The sequence below is a fragment of the Enhydra lutris genome, unplaced genomic scaffold, assembly GCF_002288905.1.
Source record: "Enhydra lutris kenyoni isolate GAN:26980312 unplaced genomic scaffold, ASM228890v2 scaffoldscaffold4, whole genome shotgun sequence".
Lineage (NCBI taxonomy): Eukaryota > Metazoa > Chordata > Mammalia > Carnivora > Mustelidae > Enhydra > Enhydra lutris.
In genome coordinates, this window is record NW_019154088.1 from 34,185,758 (window position 1) to 34,200,548 (window position 14,791).

Here is a 14,791-nt window from a genome sequence, read left to right on the forward strand (position 1 = left end):
AAAATAAAGGAAAAGGAAAATCTGAAAACAGAAACAGTGATGTATGTGTTTCAACAGTTGATACCAGGCCCTGAATCATAACTGCAAACAAGGTATTACTTCTCCCAAACATATTCTAAAGTTAAGTCTAAAGTAAGTCCTAAATTCATTGCATCTTCTTTAATAATGTGCTGGCCTAAGTAAAACCTTAGACAAGAGTAGTGATGGGGGACTTCCTAGAATGTATATACTTTATCATTGAATTTTTAACTGTGTATACACTATGAACATAAAATTTTTTTAATATTTTAAGAAAATATATATTGGAATACTCCTAAATTAATCTGCTGCCCCTTTTAAAAGTGTCTTCCAACTTATGCAGGCACTTTTCTGAACAAAACTTTTAATACCTCAACTTTTTATTTGATAGGTTTATTTAATGAACAAGCCAGACAAGATGTCTTGGCATAGGTACCAGAAAGTAAACATAATCAGGTAGGAATTTAAGATCAGTATTTTGCTCATTATATGCTTTTTAAAGATTAGCAATATGCCAACATGTTAATGACAGTTTCTCATTGGACAGCTCATTGATACTTTCTTAAACTTTACATTCCACACTAAGCACAAATTACTTCTATAATCAGAAAAATTATGTAAGAGACTTTTAAAAAAATAGATAGTTTAAGTAAAACAAAGTAAAATTTTAAATTTAAAAGAAGAATTCTGTCCTAACCAATACACAAATATTTTTTATTAAATGTGACATTAATATAAAACAAAGAAAGCCATTTCAGATGTAATCAACATCTTCCTAAGAATCTCAAAAAGTGATTCTATACAAAAACTTTAAATATTATATTAATTTTAATTCATCCATACCCTTATTCTTTTATCATTTCTCATTCTTCTTGACATAGACAATTCTATGCTTATTTTATAGACAGAAAACAACTGTGAAAATATAATTCTTTTGAAGGATTTAAAATTAACTGTGATTTTAAAAAAATTAACTGTGATTTTTAATTCTTCTAAATTTCTTTAAAATTATGTGTTTTTCACAGGTTACCATTAAATATAGATATATTTCCATACACACACAAAAAATGCTCCGGCCATAAAAATCATGGACTATAGGGGTGCCTGAGTGGCTCAGTTAGTTAAGCATCTGACTTCAGCTCAGGTCATGACCTCAGGGTCCTGGAATAAAGCCCTGAGGTGGACTCCCTGATCAGTGGGGAGTCTGCTTTTCCCTCTCCTTTTGCCCCTCCCCTTGTCAGTGTACTCACACACCCGCATTCTCTCTTGCTCTCAAATAAACAAATAAATCTTTAAAAAAAATCATAAATTGTAAAACCTAAAGTAACTTCAAGCAATTTTGTTTCAGGCATATAAGGTAGTATCATTCCCATTACACAGATGAAGTAAATAAAGTCTAGGAAGTTCAAAATTATCTAGCTATTAAGTGATGAAAGTAAGAATAAAAAAAGAGATTAGGACAAAACCTTGTTTTTCATTGCAGCACTCTTTTTACTACAATTCAGATAAAGTTATAAGTCTCTGAGAGGAAGAAGATTAAGATGGTAGCTAGGTCTAGAGTATACTAAATGATCCTACATCCAGAAATTCTTTCCATCATTGCTCTTTTGCTGCTACTTCCAAGATTATAGAAATATCTTCCATGTCTACAAAAAGCTGCAAGGAACCTAGCAACAACCTCTACCTTGGTCTCAGCCATCTGCAAGCAGAGAGCATGAATTCCTAGTTGGAAGTGTGGAAGCCAACCTAATTATGTAACTGTAGCACTGAAAGCTTAGCTACCCTAATTAATGCATGAGTTCTCTATTCCTTCAGTTCTGTAAAAAAACAGTTTAAAATTATTGATACCCACAGTAAAATAAACTACATAAAATGCTAATGGAAGATAAATCTTAATAACATACATGGGTAACAGCATGTCATTAGACTCTTGAGTACTAATGAAAAAAAAGGTTTTGCTATAGAAGTTTCTCCTTTAATGACCAAACTGGTAAGAACATTATGTATTTACATACATTGTTACTAAGGACTATAAAGATATTGCCCTGTACAATTCTCATTATTTTTAAGAGTACATACCAACGGTTTTTTGCCGTACTATACTCCTTGCCTTTTCGGTTCCTGGGGAACCAGTGGTTGTTGCACTTCTCTGTCTCATTGGGGCTTGGCCAGGCTGATCACGACTCCATCCTCTAGAAAATGACTTGTCAACTGAAACTTTCTGAAATTCATGTCCAACTCCTAAAAATGTAGATTTTCAATCTCAGTATACCGTCAACTGATTAATAATCTCTTCAAATTATGCATCCTACCTTGCCTCAGATTCTCAGGTTTCTCATAATGCATTTTAAAGTATCAAGTTAAATGCCTGTGTACCATAGGCTTTTTTAAATTCAACTTATGTAAAAATCATATTCCAAAACTGATACAGAATTCTGAAATTATAACATCAAAAATAAACTATTATTAAATCCTTTGCCATCCATTTATTTCATTAAAAAAGAAACATTTGGATAAGCAAAAAAAGTTTAAGAAATGAGTTAACCAAAAGCCATCCTGTGGTGGAAGTTACTACATCTCTACCTGCCAATAATAGCCAGTTGGGAAATAAATAGGAGAAAGTATTTTGGTCACTTAATGAACTACCACGGACTACTGTTAAATGGGAAATATGACTCAGGTTAAAATCTCTAGCCAGCAACTACTTATTAAGAGTGAAAAATACAGGGACACCTGGGTGGTTCAGTGGGTTAAAGCCTCTGCTTTCAGCTCAGGTCATGATCTCAGGTTCCTGGGATCGAGCCCTGCATCGGGCTCTCTGCTGAGCAGGGAGCCTGCTTCCTCCTATCTCTCTCTGTCTGCCTCTCTGCCTACTTGTGATCTCTGTGTGTCAAACAAATAAATAAAATCTTAAAAAAAAAAAAAAGAGTGAAAAATACAGGGGCACCTGGGTGGCTCAGTGGGTTAAAGCCTCTGCCTTCAGCTCAGGTCATGATCTCAGGGTCCTGAGATTGGAGACCCGCATTGGGCTCTCTGCTCAGCAGGGAGCCTGCTTCCCCCTCTCCCTCTGCCTGCCTCTCTGCCTGCTTGTGATCTCTCTCTCTGTCAAATAAATGAAGAAAATCCTTAAAAAAAAAAAAGGAGCGAAAAATACTAACACAACAAGGATTAAAAAAACACATATTAACATTATAATCACTATGTCATTGTCCCTCTCCCCCATTTTAACACTCAATAGATATATAATCCACAACTAGGGAATGTTTACTTTTAGTCAAAACTAAGAAAATGCTTTCAAAAGAATTTTTCAAATAATTCCTTTTAAATAGAGTAACATGAACTCACCTAAATTCTAACGGAAAAGTTTCATATGATAAAAAGAAAGAGCATTTTATAAATTTCCATTTTGGTTAATTATTTAAAATAAAATACTTAAGATTCTAAATTGTTTATTTAAATTTTAGCTAGATATATATAGAACACTTTATTTCTCATCAAAATTACTGATTTTGAAGTTCTTCAAGAAAAAAATTATAAGGTACCTACATGATTACTGAAAATTTTTAATCTGCAGGGAACAGTTAAGAGAAAACATAATCGTTTACCATTCCTTGTCTCCCTAGCCTGATTTTCCCAGACCAAATTATTTAAACAAATTTATGGGGAGCATCTCTGTGGACAACTCTTACCTTTCCCTTTGTGCTTTTTTTGCTTCTGTTCACTCAGCTTATCCAATGGTAAATCACTGAGATCCAAACTATATAAATTTCTAGCTAAAACTTTAGTCAGTGTTTCCATAGTCAGTGACCACTCAGTGGCTAACTCTTCCCAATAGGTCAGTGACGATAATACTGAGAGTAAGTCATCCCATAGTTCTCGAGAGATGTACACATTAAGATTTGCTTTGATCCAGGCAACGATAAGAGTCTATAAAGACAAAAAAGTAATAATGAAATATGTACAAATTCAGATATTCAATTATAAAAAAAATTACCTAAGAACAAGCAGAATTTAAAATCCCATAATATCCATGACCCTTTCTTGGTACATAATACTTACAAAGGAATTCCTGCAATCATTAATATTTACTATAAATTTCAACAATTGCCAACACCCAACATTCTAGCAATTAGGACAAGTTATCAAAACTGAAAAGAATTATCTCTAAAGTTGTAACTATCCTTCATGCTGTATTACATTAATATTAAATAAATGCTGCTTAAAAAGTCTCCACACTATAAAAATTTTTGAAATTATTGGGTTGAATTATTTACTAATGCTTATTGAGCTAAACTGACCAAAGCCTTTTTCAAACTAAGGATGAAAATCAGTATATAATTTGAATATTCTAAAAACAAGTTACTGGAGATACATTTAATGAAATGTTTCTGAAAAATTATACATAAAGTATAAAATTAAATTTCATTTTGAAGATACCAGAAGAATTAAAGGCACTTTGTAAAATATCCAATCATATAATAAAAAACTTATTCACTGAAGGGCAGAAATTACATCACCCCTGAGATTTTAGGGACTTCTACTAAAGATATAACCTCCTATTGAAGAAATAAGTAGTAACGTTTTTCAAAAGCTTAACTCTAAATTTTACTAAGGAATTCACATAAATTTATACATTAAATGTCAGATGAAAATGAGCAGAGTTTACAGCATAGAACAGTAGTAACTAGTGGCTTTCCATTCTATCTTACATTATCTATATTTACAGTACAAAAAAGTTATTCCATATAGCAAGCTAAAATTTTGCTCTCCTATAGTTCCAACATCAGGTTAGTTCTAACAATTGGGAAATCTTTTTAAAAAGGGCTAATGAAGTTAAGAGGAGTTTAGATAATAAATGCAACTGGTTTCAAAAGATTATTCACTACTAAGTATAAAATCTTAGGCAGACAAAAATATTTTTTAAAAAATAATTTGAATGACTATACTTATGGCCAAGAATTAAATCTGAGTAGCTTTTTATCTTTGATATTAAGAACCATTTTATCAATGTATTTGTATTTAATGTGTCATCTTAAGAACATATTATTTTGGTATTTCCAAAGAATCCATAATACATTTCAAGTCAATACTCTATCCTCAGGTTGGAAAACTCAATACGTAATTTATATATATTCAAACTACCACTGACACTTAAAATACAGAAGTGACTAAAGTCTTACAGAACAGCATGATAAGAAAGAATCTTGATTATTAACTACTTTTCCATTACTACAGAAACACTTAGAGTTTTATTTTTCTAACAAGCCAGAAACTTAGAAACTCAAAAAGCAAACAATCAGGCCATTACTCATGAAGCTCCCTGGCAGCTTTTCACAATCATGTGAGTATGTGCCACACAACAGAAAAAGTTAAATATTATCAGCCTGTTTCAATGCTCTTTTCACAGACACACAGAGTGGTACTTCCTCCACTCTTACACTAGGTTGTGAGTTTCTGTGTAGGGCAAATAGCCTATTTAGATAAGCAACTTTTAATTTAGTTCTACAAAAGATCCTTTAATATGAAATGATCTTTGATTTAAAGTTTTTTTTCCCCAAGTAACAAATTCAGGGCTCAATGAATCTTATAAAAATACATATCTATTCATCTATTTATCTTTTTATTTATTTTTATTGCCTGGAAAAGTGGTCCTGCAAGTCGACCTGCCAAGGTCATATTTTTTTTCCCCTGGAACTGCAGAAAAGCTTGTGATGGCATCTTCAGTACAGATTCCGTGACTCTGAGCAATACAAGCAGCATCTGTTCCCTTAAAGTAAAAAAATTAATTAATGTTTCCTTCTCACATATGTTTGTTCTTGGTTAATGAATAACTTTAAAATTATTTGTTATAAAATGTATTATCTTTCAGTAAGTCAAATACCAAATATCTTTCAAATTTTTAGAATTCCTTAAATACTAAATTTTAAAATTCCATTTTATAAACCCATACCAGCCATTTTAAAACCATTTTTCAGTCACAAAATCCTCTCATCAATTAAAAATGTATGCAAAAGCTGATGAATTGGGAGGTGAGAATGTGGAGGCTGCTCCCATCCCCCAACCCCCCAAAATCAAGTAATAACCTTAGGAAGCTGTCTATCTATACAATATAGTTCTACCTTGATGCCTATACAACTAATATTCTTTATAATATGGAAAACAAGCACATATCCAGAAGTGTACCAGGTACAATTTCAAAAACCACAAGATTTTTAAGATTAATAGATCACAGTGATCCTGGCAGGTAATCAAAGACCATCACTCTTTTGCATCTTTCCATCCTTTTAAGTTTGGCCATTTTTAAACCCTTTATACTTGTATACTCCACAGCAAGACAATCATATTATTTCTACCTTGTCTCTTTCTCCTAGATGCTTATTATTAAGACCATAAAACTACCTTATTTGCACTTGAAAATCTGGAAACTGATTAAGCCACATGTGAAAAAGGGTATTTTAGTATGGGTGTACAGCCAGGCTACCAGCCCAAGTCCCTATTGCAGCCTCCTCTCAGATTTGCCTGTGGGCCCATTCCAAGTACAGCAACATGTGGGACGTGGGACAATCCCTGTGAGAAATGTGGCAGAGGTAGCAAAAGTTCACAGACCTAGATGTCATCATTTTTCTGGGAAGGGAGGACAGAATTAAATAGAAAAGTATCAATCAATGAAAAATATCCTGAATTTAACAAATAAATACATGCATTTATTCATAATATAAAAATCAAAGTTGCTGCATTTGTAATCTTAGTCCTCTGGCTCGGCTGTACGAAATGATGAACTTTTTGAAATCAACTAAATATGCAATAAAGTATAGCTTTTCCAAATAAATCTTATCTGATTTGTGGTCAAATCAAAATTCATTCATATATAAACTTTCACTGTGAAATGATAGCAATGATTTTAATTCACAAAATCTTATAAATTCAATGTAAATATGTGAGTAATCTCTCATAATGCTATGACTTCAAGGAACTTATAAAAAAAAATTTTTAATACTAAAATTGTGCTCCATATAGCAGGCCTCTCACTTTAACCTGGCTCAGCAGCACTAATGCAAAGTATATTAAAAAAAAAAAAAAAAAAAAAAAAGAAAGGGGGTAGGCAGAGACTAACAAAAGAATGGTCCAAAGTAGCATGGTTCCTGGGTAATAATAACCTAGGCTCTGCAGTCTGAAGGACCAGTTCAAATCTCAGCTGTGCAAGCAAAGATAAATGAACCAACCTCTTTGTACCTAAGAATCACCACATAAAATAGAGATATTACCTACCTGAGGGGTGCTACAAGGATCAAGAAAGAAAATGCATGTATAGAAAATGCTTAAAAATATACCTGGCATAGAAAAGTATTACAAGTAAGTTAATAACAAACTATATCCTGATACAACTCTATCAATACTGCTAATAAAGATTTTTTCCAAAATAAAGCCATTTTTCCATATGTAGCAAACATGTATTAGGCATACACTTTCACTAAGTACTTCCATTTTTCAAGAATAAGTCAAAGGAGAAAAATTATGTATGTATAAGAATGATCACTCTCTTCTCTCTACCCCAAAACAAAATAACTAAATATCCATCAAAAGAGGACTGGTTAAGAAAATTATGACACATACAAATGGCATAATAATACTAAGTGACTATATATGGTTTGGTGAACCAGATGTTCATCAAAGGGCGAACAATGATTACCTCCAGAGAGTGAGTTTTGGGGCAACTCTAATTTTCTTTTTAAAACTTTTTTTTTGTTTGATTTTTACAATGAACATGTATCATTTTACAAAAACTGAAGAATTGTTCTTTTCCCCAAAAGGCCTATTTTTCCATTCATTAAATATTTATGGAGCACAAATAGTATATAAAATACTATGGTAAGAAATGCAGGAAATATAAAAACAAAGACAACAGAGACACATTTTTTAAGGCCTTTCAATTCAGAGGTAAAGAGATATTTATACAAGTAATTTAAGGATTTAGACGATTTTAAAAAGAACTGCAACAGAGATACAAATACACAATGAAAGGAAGTGGAAGAAAAATTTAAGTAAGGATATGTGGAAAAAAGAAGGTGGAATCTAAAGATAGTTATTGTGACAACAAAAGAAGATGGCAAGCACCAGAAAAGTTCAGAATGTGCAGGAAAGAGCAATTTGGTAAAGACGGGAGCCAGATCCCAGTCTGCAGGGTAGAGTTTAGGCTTGAGAGAAAGCCCGAAAAGTGTCAGGGACCTCACTGTACATGGCCTTACATGACAGGATGAGCAATCAGGCATTTGCCCACTTAATCATTTACTTATTCTTTTATTCACACATGCACAAATTCATTCATTCACCCATGTATTCATTTCTGAGAGTGGGGGGGGCATTAGAAAAATAATCCAAGAAGACTGATCAAAGGTGTCTGAGATGGGGCGCCTGGGTGGCTCAGTGGGTTAAAGCCTCTGCCTTCGGCTCAGGTCATGATCCCAGGGTCCTGGGATTGAGCCCCGCATCGGGCTCTCTGCTCAGCAGGGAGCCTGCTTCCCCCCTCTCTCCGCCTGCCTCTCTGCCTACTTGTGATCTCTGTCTGTCAAATAAATAAATAAAATCTTAAAAAAAAAAAAAAAAGGTGTCTGAGATAAAATGGAGACTATTGTCATCATAAAAATTACATAAAATATTTACTTGCTAATAGGAGCCTCTACAATATTGTGACAAGCCCTGTTCACAAACACTATTCCTCTAAAAATTACTATAATTATATATATATATTTAAAAAACATAAAGGATAAATATTTTTTACCAAGTCTTTTTGTCCATTGATACTTGTACAACCATGAACCGGTAAATGTTAAGAATGCGTTTACACATATCTGTGTGCTCATCCAGAAGGTTTTTAATTTCATTTGCAGGTTCAAGAAGAAATATGTTTGATGAGTTTATAATAAACACCTAAAACAAAAGACATCATTAGCTATTCATTATAAAATTAAAAATTTATTTAAAAAACAAATTCAGAAAGCACCTGGGTGGCTCAATGGGTTAAGCCTCTGCCTTCGGCTCAGGTCATGATCTCAGGGTCCTGGGATCGAGTCCCGCATTGGGCTCTCTGCTCAGTGGAGAACCTGCTTCCCCCCTCTCTCTCTGCCTGCCTCTCTGCCTACTTGTGGTTTCTCTCTCTGTGTCAGATAAATAAATAAAATCTTTAAAAATAATAATAATAATGATTTAAAAAAAAAAAAACAAATTCAGGGGGCGCCTGGGTGGCTCAGTGGGTCAAAGCCTCTGCCTCTGGCTCAGATCATGATCCCAGCCCCATATCCGGCTCTCTGCTTGCTGGGGAGCCTGTTTCCTCTTCTCTCTCTGACTGCCTCTCTGCCTACTTGTGATCTCTCTCTGTCAAATAAATAAATAAAATCTTTAAAAAAAAACAATTCAGATGCTTATCACTAGGTGATCTATAATTAACTAAAAAGTATAAGGCTTTTGACCCTGTTTCTACCACTAGCTTGACATGTGAAATTTAAACCCATTAAACCATTTTGTTTTTACGTTTATCTAGACAAATATAAAATCACTACTGGGCACCCAAGTAAAAGAAACCAAGTAAAAAACAGTGTTTTTTAAAACTGAGAGTTTTAAGGTAACTCTACTGCTGTCATAAAATGAAACAAACAATAAAAAATAGTTTAGGATAAAAGAAGATACTAAATTAAGATGAATTTTCAGAATAGTGTTCAATACCATCTATTACTCTTTTCACGTTTATAGACTATGTGTGTTTATGTGCTTTAGTAATAACAACCTGCATGAACAGATCACATATCACAGTACTACTACTGAGGTGCCATTAATATGCATCTTTTATTACAGAAAAATTAAAAAGAACTATTATAATCAAATCATTAATTATATTTTGTTATTGAAGACAAAGCAATTATAATGGTGACAGGTGTGTGCAAAGGTTCTCGAGGATACTTTGGAGGTATGGAACATTTCATCTATTGTGAAGCTAGGACATTTACATCTTCTATACCCATAATCCTGATTTAAATCCCTTGATGAACTACATAATAAAACATAGCTGTGAAATCATGAGAAAAAAGAATATTTTTTTAAAAGATTTTATTTATTTGACAGAGATCACAAGTAGGCAGAGAGGCAGGCAGAGAAAGATTGGGGGAGAAGCAGGCTCTCTGCTGAGAGAGAGCAGAGAACCCAAGGCGGGACTCTATCCCAGGACCCTGAGATCATGAGTTGAGCCGAAGGCAGAGGCTTAACCCACTGAGCCACCCAAGCACCTGAGAAAAAAGAATATTAAGCTAACTTTAGAATAGTGAAAAGAGAGAACTCTGTAAGTCTAGCAACACTGACCAAGAAAAGCAAGAGGCATAAATAAATAAATAAATCGTTAGGAAATAAAATAAGGATATAATAAGAGCAATTTGGGAGAAAAGCATTCTGACAAAAGAAAAAGCAAGTTTAAAGGACCCGAGGTGAAAACCTCCCTACAATGTTTAAGGAACAGTAAGGAGTAGAGAGTGAAGTAAGAAGTAGGGAAGCAGTTGGGAAATGATGTTGAGAAACAGAACCAGAGCATGTGGTGCAGAGCTTTACACACTGTCAGTGGTAAAAGAACATGCCCGCCCCCCAAACTTCGCAGACCAATCCTATTATAAAATATAATAAAAATTAACTAATAAGAAAAAGTACAAAAATAGAAACACAAACCATCAAAATCACTTAGTTTCTAAACTCTCACTCTCAGTTTTGCAATTAATCTTGTGGGCTGGCACTAGTTCGTGGACCACACCTTGAGGAGCAATCATGTAAAGCCTTGTAGACCATTAGAAAGACTTCTGCTTTTATGCTTAGTGATAATGCAAAGCCAATGGAGGGTTTTGAGCAGAAAAATATGATCCGACTTACACTCTGTAGACTCTCTCTGGCTACTATGTTGAGACTATGCCAGTGATGGGTGGGCAAGAGCAAAGCAAGTATACTAATTAGGAGTTTGGATTACTGCAATAATCCAGAAGAAAGATCATGGGGGTTTGGACCCAAGAGGTAGTGTAAATGTTGAATAGTTAGATTTGGCGTACATTCTGAAGATGGCCAGGATGTGTTATCAAATTAGATGTAGGATATAAAAGAAGGCGGGGGGGGGGGGGTGTCACCTGGGTGGCACAGTCAGTTGAGCGTCTGACTCTTGATCTGATCTCTGGGTCTGATCTCAGGGTCCGATATTGAGCCCTGCATTGGGCTCTGCCTCAGCACAGAGTTTGCTTGGGTTTCTCTCTCCCTCTCTCTCTCTCTGCCCTTCCCTCCAGTTTGCTCACTCTCTAAGATAAATCAACAGATCTTTTTAATTAAGAATAAAAGAAAGTCGGGAAACAAGATGGCTTGAACAACTGGAAAACAGGAGCTATAAATGAACCAAGAAAATCTGCAGGAAGAGCACATTTTTTGAGCAAGAACAGAAGTCTTAGACACGTCAAGTTTGAGATGCCTATTAGATATCCAAGTGAAGATGCTAACTTGGTATCTGAATATTTGAGTTTAAGATTCAGGGGTGCCTGGGTGGCTCAGTCAGTTAGGCATCTGACTTCAGCTCAGGTCATGATCTCAGGGCCCTCCCCACTGAGCAGGAAGTCTGCTTCTGATCCTCTGACCCTCCCCCTTACTTGTGCCCTGTCTCTCTCAAATGAATAAATAAAATCTTTAAAAAAAAAAAAAGACTCAGAGTTCAAACAAGAGGTCTCAGACTAGAAATAAAATTGTAGATGATACAGTAAATACGTGACATTTAAAGCCAGAGGAATGGATGAGATGAACCAGAGAATACGTAGAAAGATCCAAGAACTGATTTGGGGCCCTTCAACAATGAAATGATCAGGGACATATGAAAAAATCAGTAAAAAATTCTGAGAAGTGGCCAGTGAGTTAGAAGAAAAACAGGAGGGATGCTATTCTGAAGAACAAGTGAAGAAGTGTTTGAATAGGGAAGGAATGATCTATCCTATAAAATGTTCCTGACAAGTCCGGTAAGATTAGGATTGGAAAATGTACATTTGGGACACCTGGGTGGCTCCATCGGTTAAACATCTGACTCTTGATTTTGGCTCAGGTCATGATCTCAGGGTCATGAGATCAGGCTCCACATCACACCCCATGCTGAGCATAGAGCCTGCTTAAGATTTTCTCCTTTCCCCTCTGCCACTCCTCCCTCTACTTGTGCATGTGCTTACTCTCTCTTAAAAAAAAAAAAAAAAAAAAAAAAAAAACCAGAAAAAGAAAAAAGAGAGTACATTTGATTTAACAAAGTAGAGGTTACATGTGGTATTGACAAGAACAGTCTGCTTTAAAAAATGAATGATGGGGCACCTGGGTGGCTCAGTGGATTAAAGCCTCTGCCTTTAGCTCAGGTCATGATCCAGGGTCCTGGGGATCGAGCCCCAAATCGGGCTCTCTGCTCAGCATGGAGCCTGCTCCCTCCTCTCTCTCTGCCTGCCTCTTTGCCTACTTGTGAGCTCTGTCAAATAAATAAATAAAATCTTAAAAAATAAATAAATAAATAAATAAATAATGAATGCCTATAATGAACTCCTACAAATCAACAAAAAAAAGACAACCTAACAGAATATGGGAAAAAGCAGATGAAAAGGCCCTTCATAAAAAGATGCTCAATTTCAGTACTGATGAAGAAAAAAGCAAATTAAAACAAGGGAAAAAAAATGAAATAACATTTCACACATTTGGGGCCTCAAAAATTAAAATGTGACTCTATAAGTAAAGGGGGAAGATATAAGGAAATAAGAACTCACAAACACTACTAAAGGAAATGTAAATTATTATAACCATGTTGGAAGACAATTTGGCATTAACAGTAAAGTAAGGATGATAATGTACAATTCCTCCAACCCAGTAACTCTACTTCTGGGTATATATCCTAAGGAAATTCTCCCACATGTGCAAAAGAAATACATACACAGAAATATTCAGTGTAGCACTATTTGGAATGGTGAGAAATTGGAAACAACTTAAAAAACACTGACAGAAAAATGAGTAAGTAAAATGTGAAATAATCATAAATTGCAATACCAGAAAGTAGCTAAAACGAATGAACTATAGCTATGTATCAACAACACAACTCAAAAACATAATGTTAATGCAAAAAAAAAGTACCAGATGACAGTACACTATGACACAAATTATATAAATCTTAAAGTTGTCTAGAAAAATACGTAATTTTTATTAACACATATACATTAGGGAGTGAAAGTTAAGGAAAAAACAAAATGAATATTTTATAAAGAAAATTGACAAATGTAGGTATTGAGTATATTAAAAAATTATACTGTACAATGGAATACCGAGCCATATATTTGAAATACTTAATAATTATTTTATTTTAAAAGATTTTATTTTTTATTTGACAGAGAGAGAGAGACCGCAAGGAGGCAGAGAGGCAGGCAGAGAAAGACGGGGAAGCAGGCTCCCCCTGAGCAGAGAGCCTGATGTAGGGCTCGATCCCAGGACTCTGAGATCATAATTTGAGCTGAAGGCAGAGGCTTAACCCACTGAGCCACCCAGACGCCCCTATGTAATAATTATTTTATTGTAGGGGCACCTGAGTGGCACAGTCATTAAGCATCTGTCTTCACCTCAGGTCATGGTCCCAGCGTCCTGGGATTGAACCCTGCATCAGGGGCTCCCTGCTCAGTTGGGAGCCTGCTTCTCCCACTGTCCCTGCTTGTGTTCCCTCTCTCGCTATCCTATTCTCTGCCAAATAAATAAATAAAATCTTTTTTAAAAATTATTTTATTGGGCGCCTGGGTGGCTCAGTTGGTTAAGCGACTGCCTTCAGCTCAGGTCATGATCCTGGAGTCCTGGGATCGAGTCCCGCATCAGGCTCCCAGCTCCACGGGGAGTCTGCTTCTCCCTCTGACCTTCTCCTCGCTCATGCTCTCTCTCACTGTCTCTCTCTCTTCTCTCAAATAAATAAATAAAATGTTTAAAAAAAAAAAAAAATTATTTTATTGAATTTTGTTAGTAACCAAAAGTGAATCACCTGCAAAACTGCCTGGGTACCAGCTCGTATGTTCTGTTCTGTGACTTCTTCAGAAGCATTATGAAGAACATCTTGGTAGGTGCCATTTTTTGCCCAAGTGGAATTTCGAACATGACCAGCAATATCGGTCTCACTTTCCTAAAAAAAAAAATATCAAGTTTTCATATTTCATTAAGAATGCTGCAACAGGGGGCGCCTGGGTGGCTCAGTGGGTTAAGCCTCTGCCTTCGGCTCGGGTCATGATCTCAGGGTCCTGGGATCGACCCCCACATGGGGCTCTCTGCTCAGTGGAGAGCCTGCTTCCCCCTCTCTCTCCACCTGCCTCTCTGCCTCCTTGTGATCTCTGTCTGTCAAATAAATAAATAAAATCTTTAAAAAAAAAAAAAAAAAGAATGCTGCAACAGGGACGCCTGGGTGGCTCAGTGGGTTAAGCCTCTGCCTTCGGCTCGGGTCATGATCTCAGGGTCCTGGGATCAACCCCCACATCGGGCTCTCTGCTCAGTGGAGAGCCTGCTTCCCCCTCTCTCTCCACCTGCCTCTCTGCCTCCTTGTGATCTCTGTCTGTCAAATAAATAAATAAAATCTTTAAAAAAAAAAAAAAAAAGAATGCTGCAACAGGGACGCCTGGGTGGCTCAGTGGGTTGAGGCCTCTGCCTTCAGCGTGGGTCATGATCCCAGGGTCCTGGGATCGAGCCCTGCATCGGGCTCCCTGCTGAGCAGAGAGCC

At 35.7% G+C, this 14,791-nt stretch overlaps 1 protein-coding gene across 4 annotated transcripts in view; it reads right to left on the reverse strand.

The window, feature by feature from the left end:
- The window catches only part of LOC111158948 (Ral GTPase activating protein catalytic alpha subunit 1), a 246,811-nt gene that overhangs the window by 153,505 nt on the left and 78,515 nt on the right, over nucleotides 1-14,791 (reverse strand). For all 4 annotated transcript variants that reach the window (XM_022521311.1, XM_022521309.1, XM_022521306.1 and 1 more), the window contains exons 12-16: nucleotides 14,066-14,203; nucleotides 8,798-8,946; nucleotides 5,656-5,785; nucleotides 3,708-3,945; nucleotides 2,098-2,259 (exon numbers count right to left, since the gene is read on the reverse strand). In XM_022521311.1, coding sequence (XP_022377019.1) covers nucleotides 2,098-2,259; nucleotides 3,708-3,945; nucleotides 5,656-5,785; nucleotides 8,798-8,946; nucleotides 14,066-14,203 — 817 coding nt within the window. The remainder of the gene's footprint in view (nucleotides 1-2,097; nucleotides 2,260-3,707; nucleotides 3,946-5,655; nucleotides 5,786-8,797; nucleotides 8,947-14,065; nucleotides 14,204-14,791) is intronic.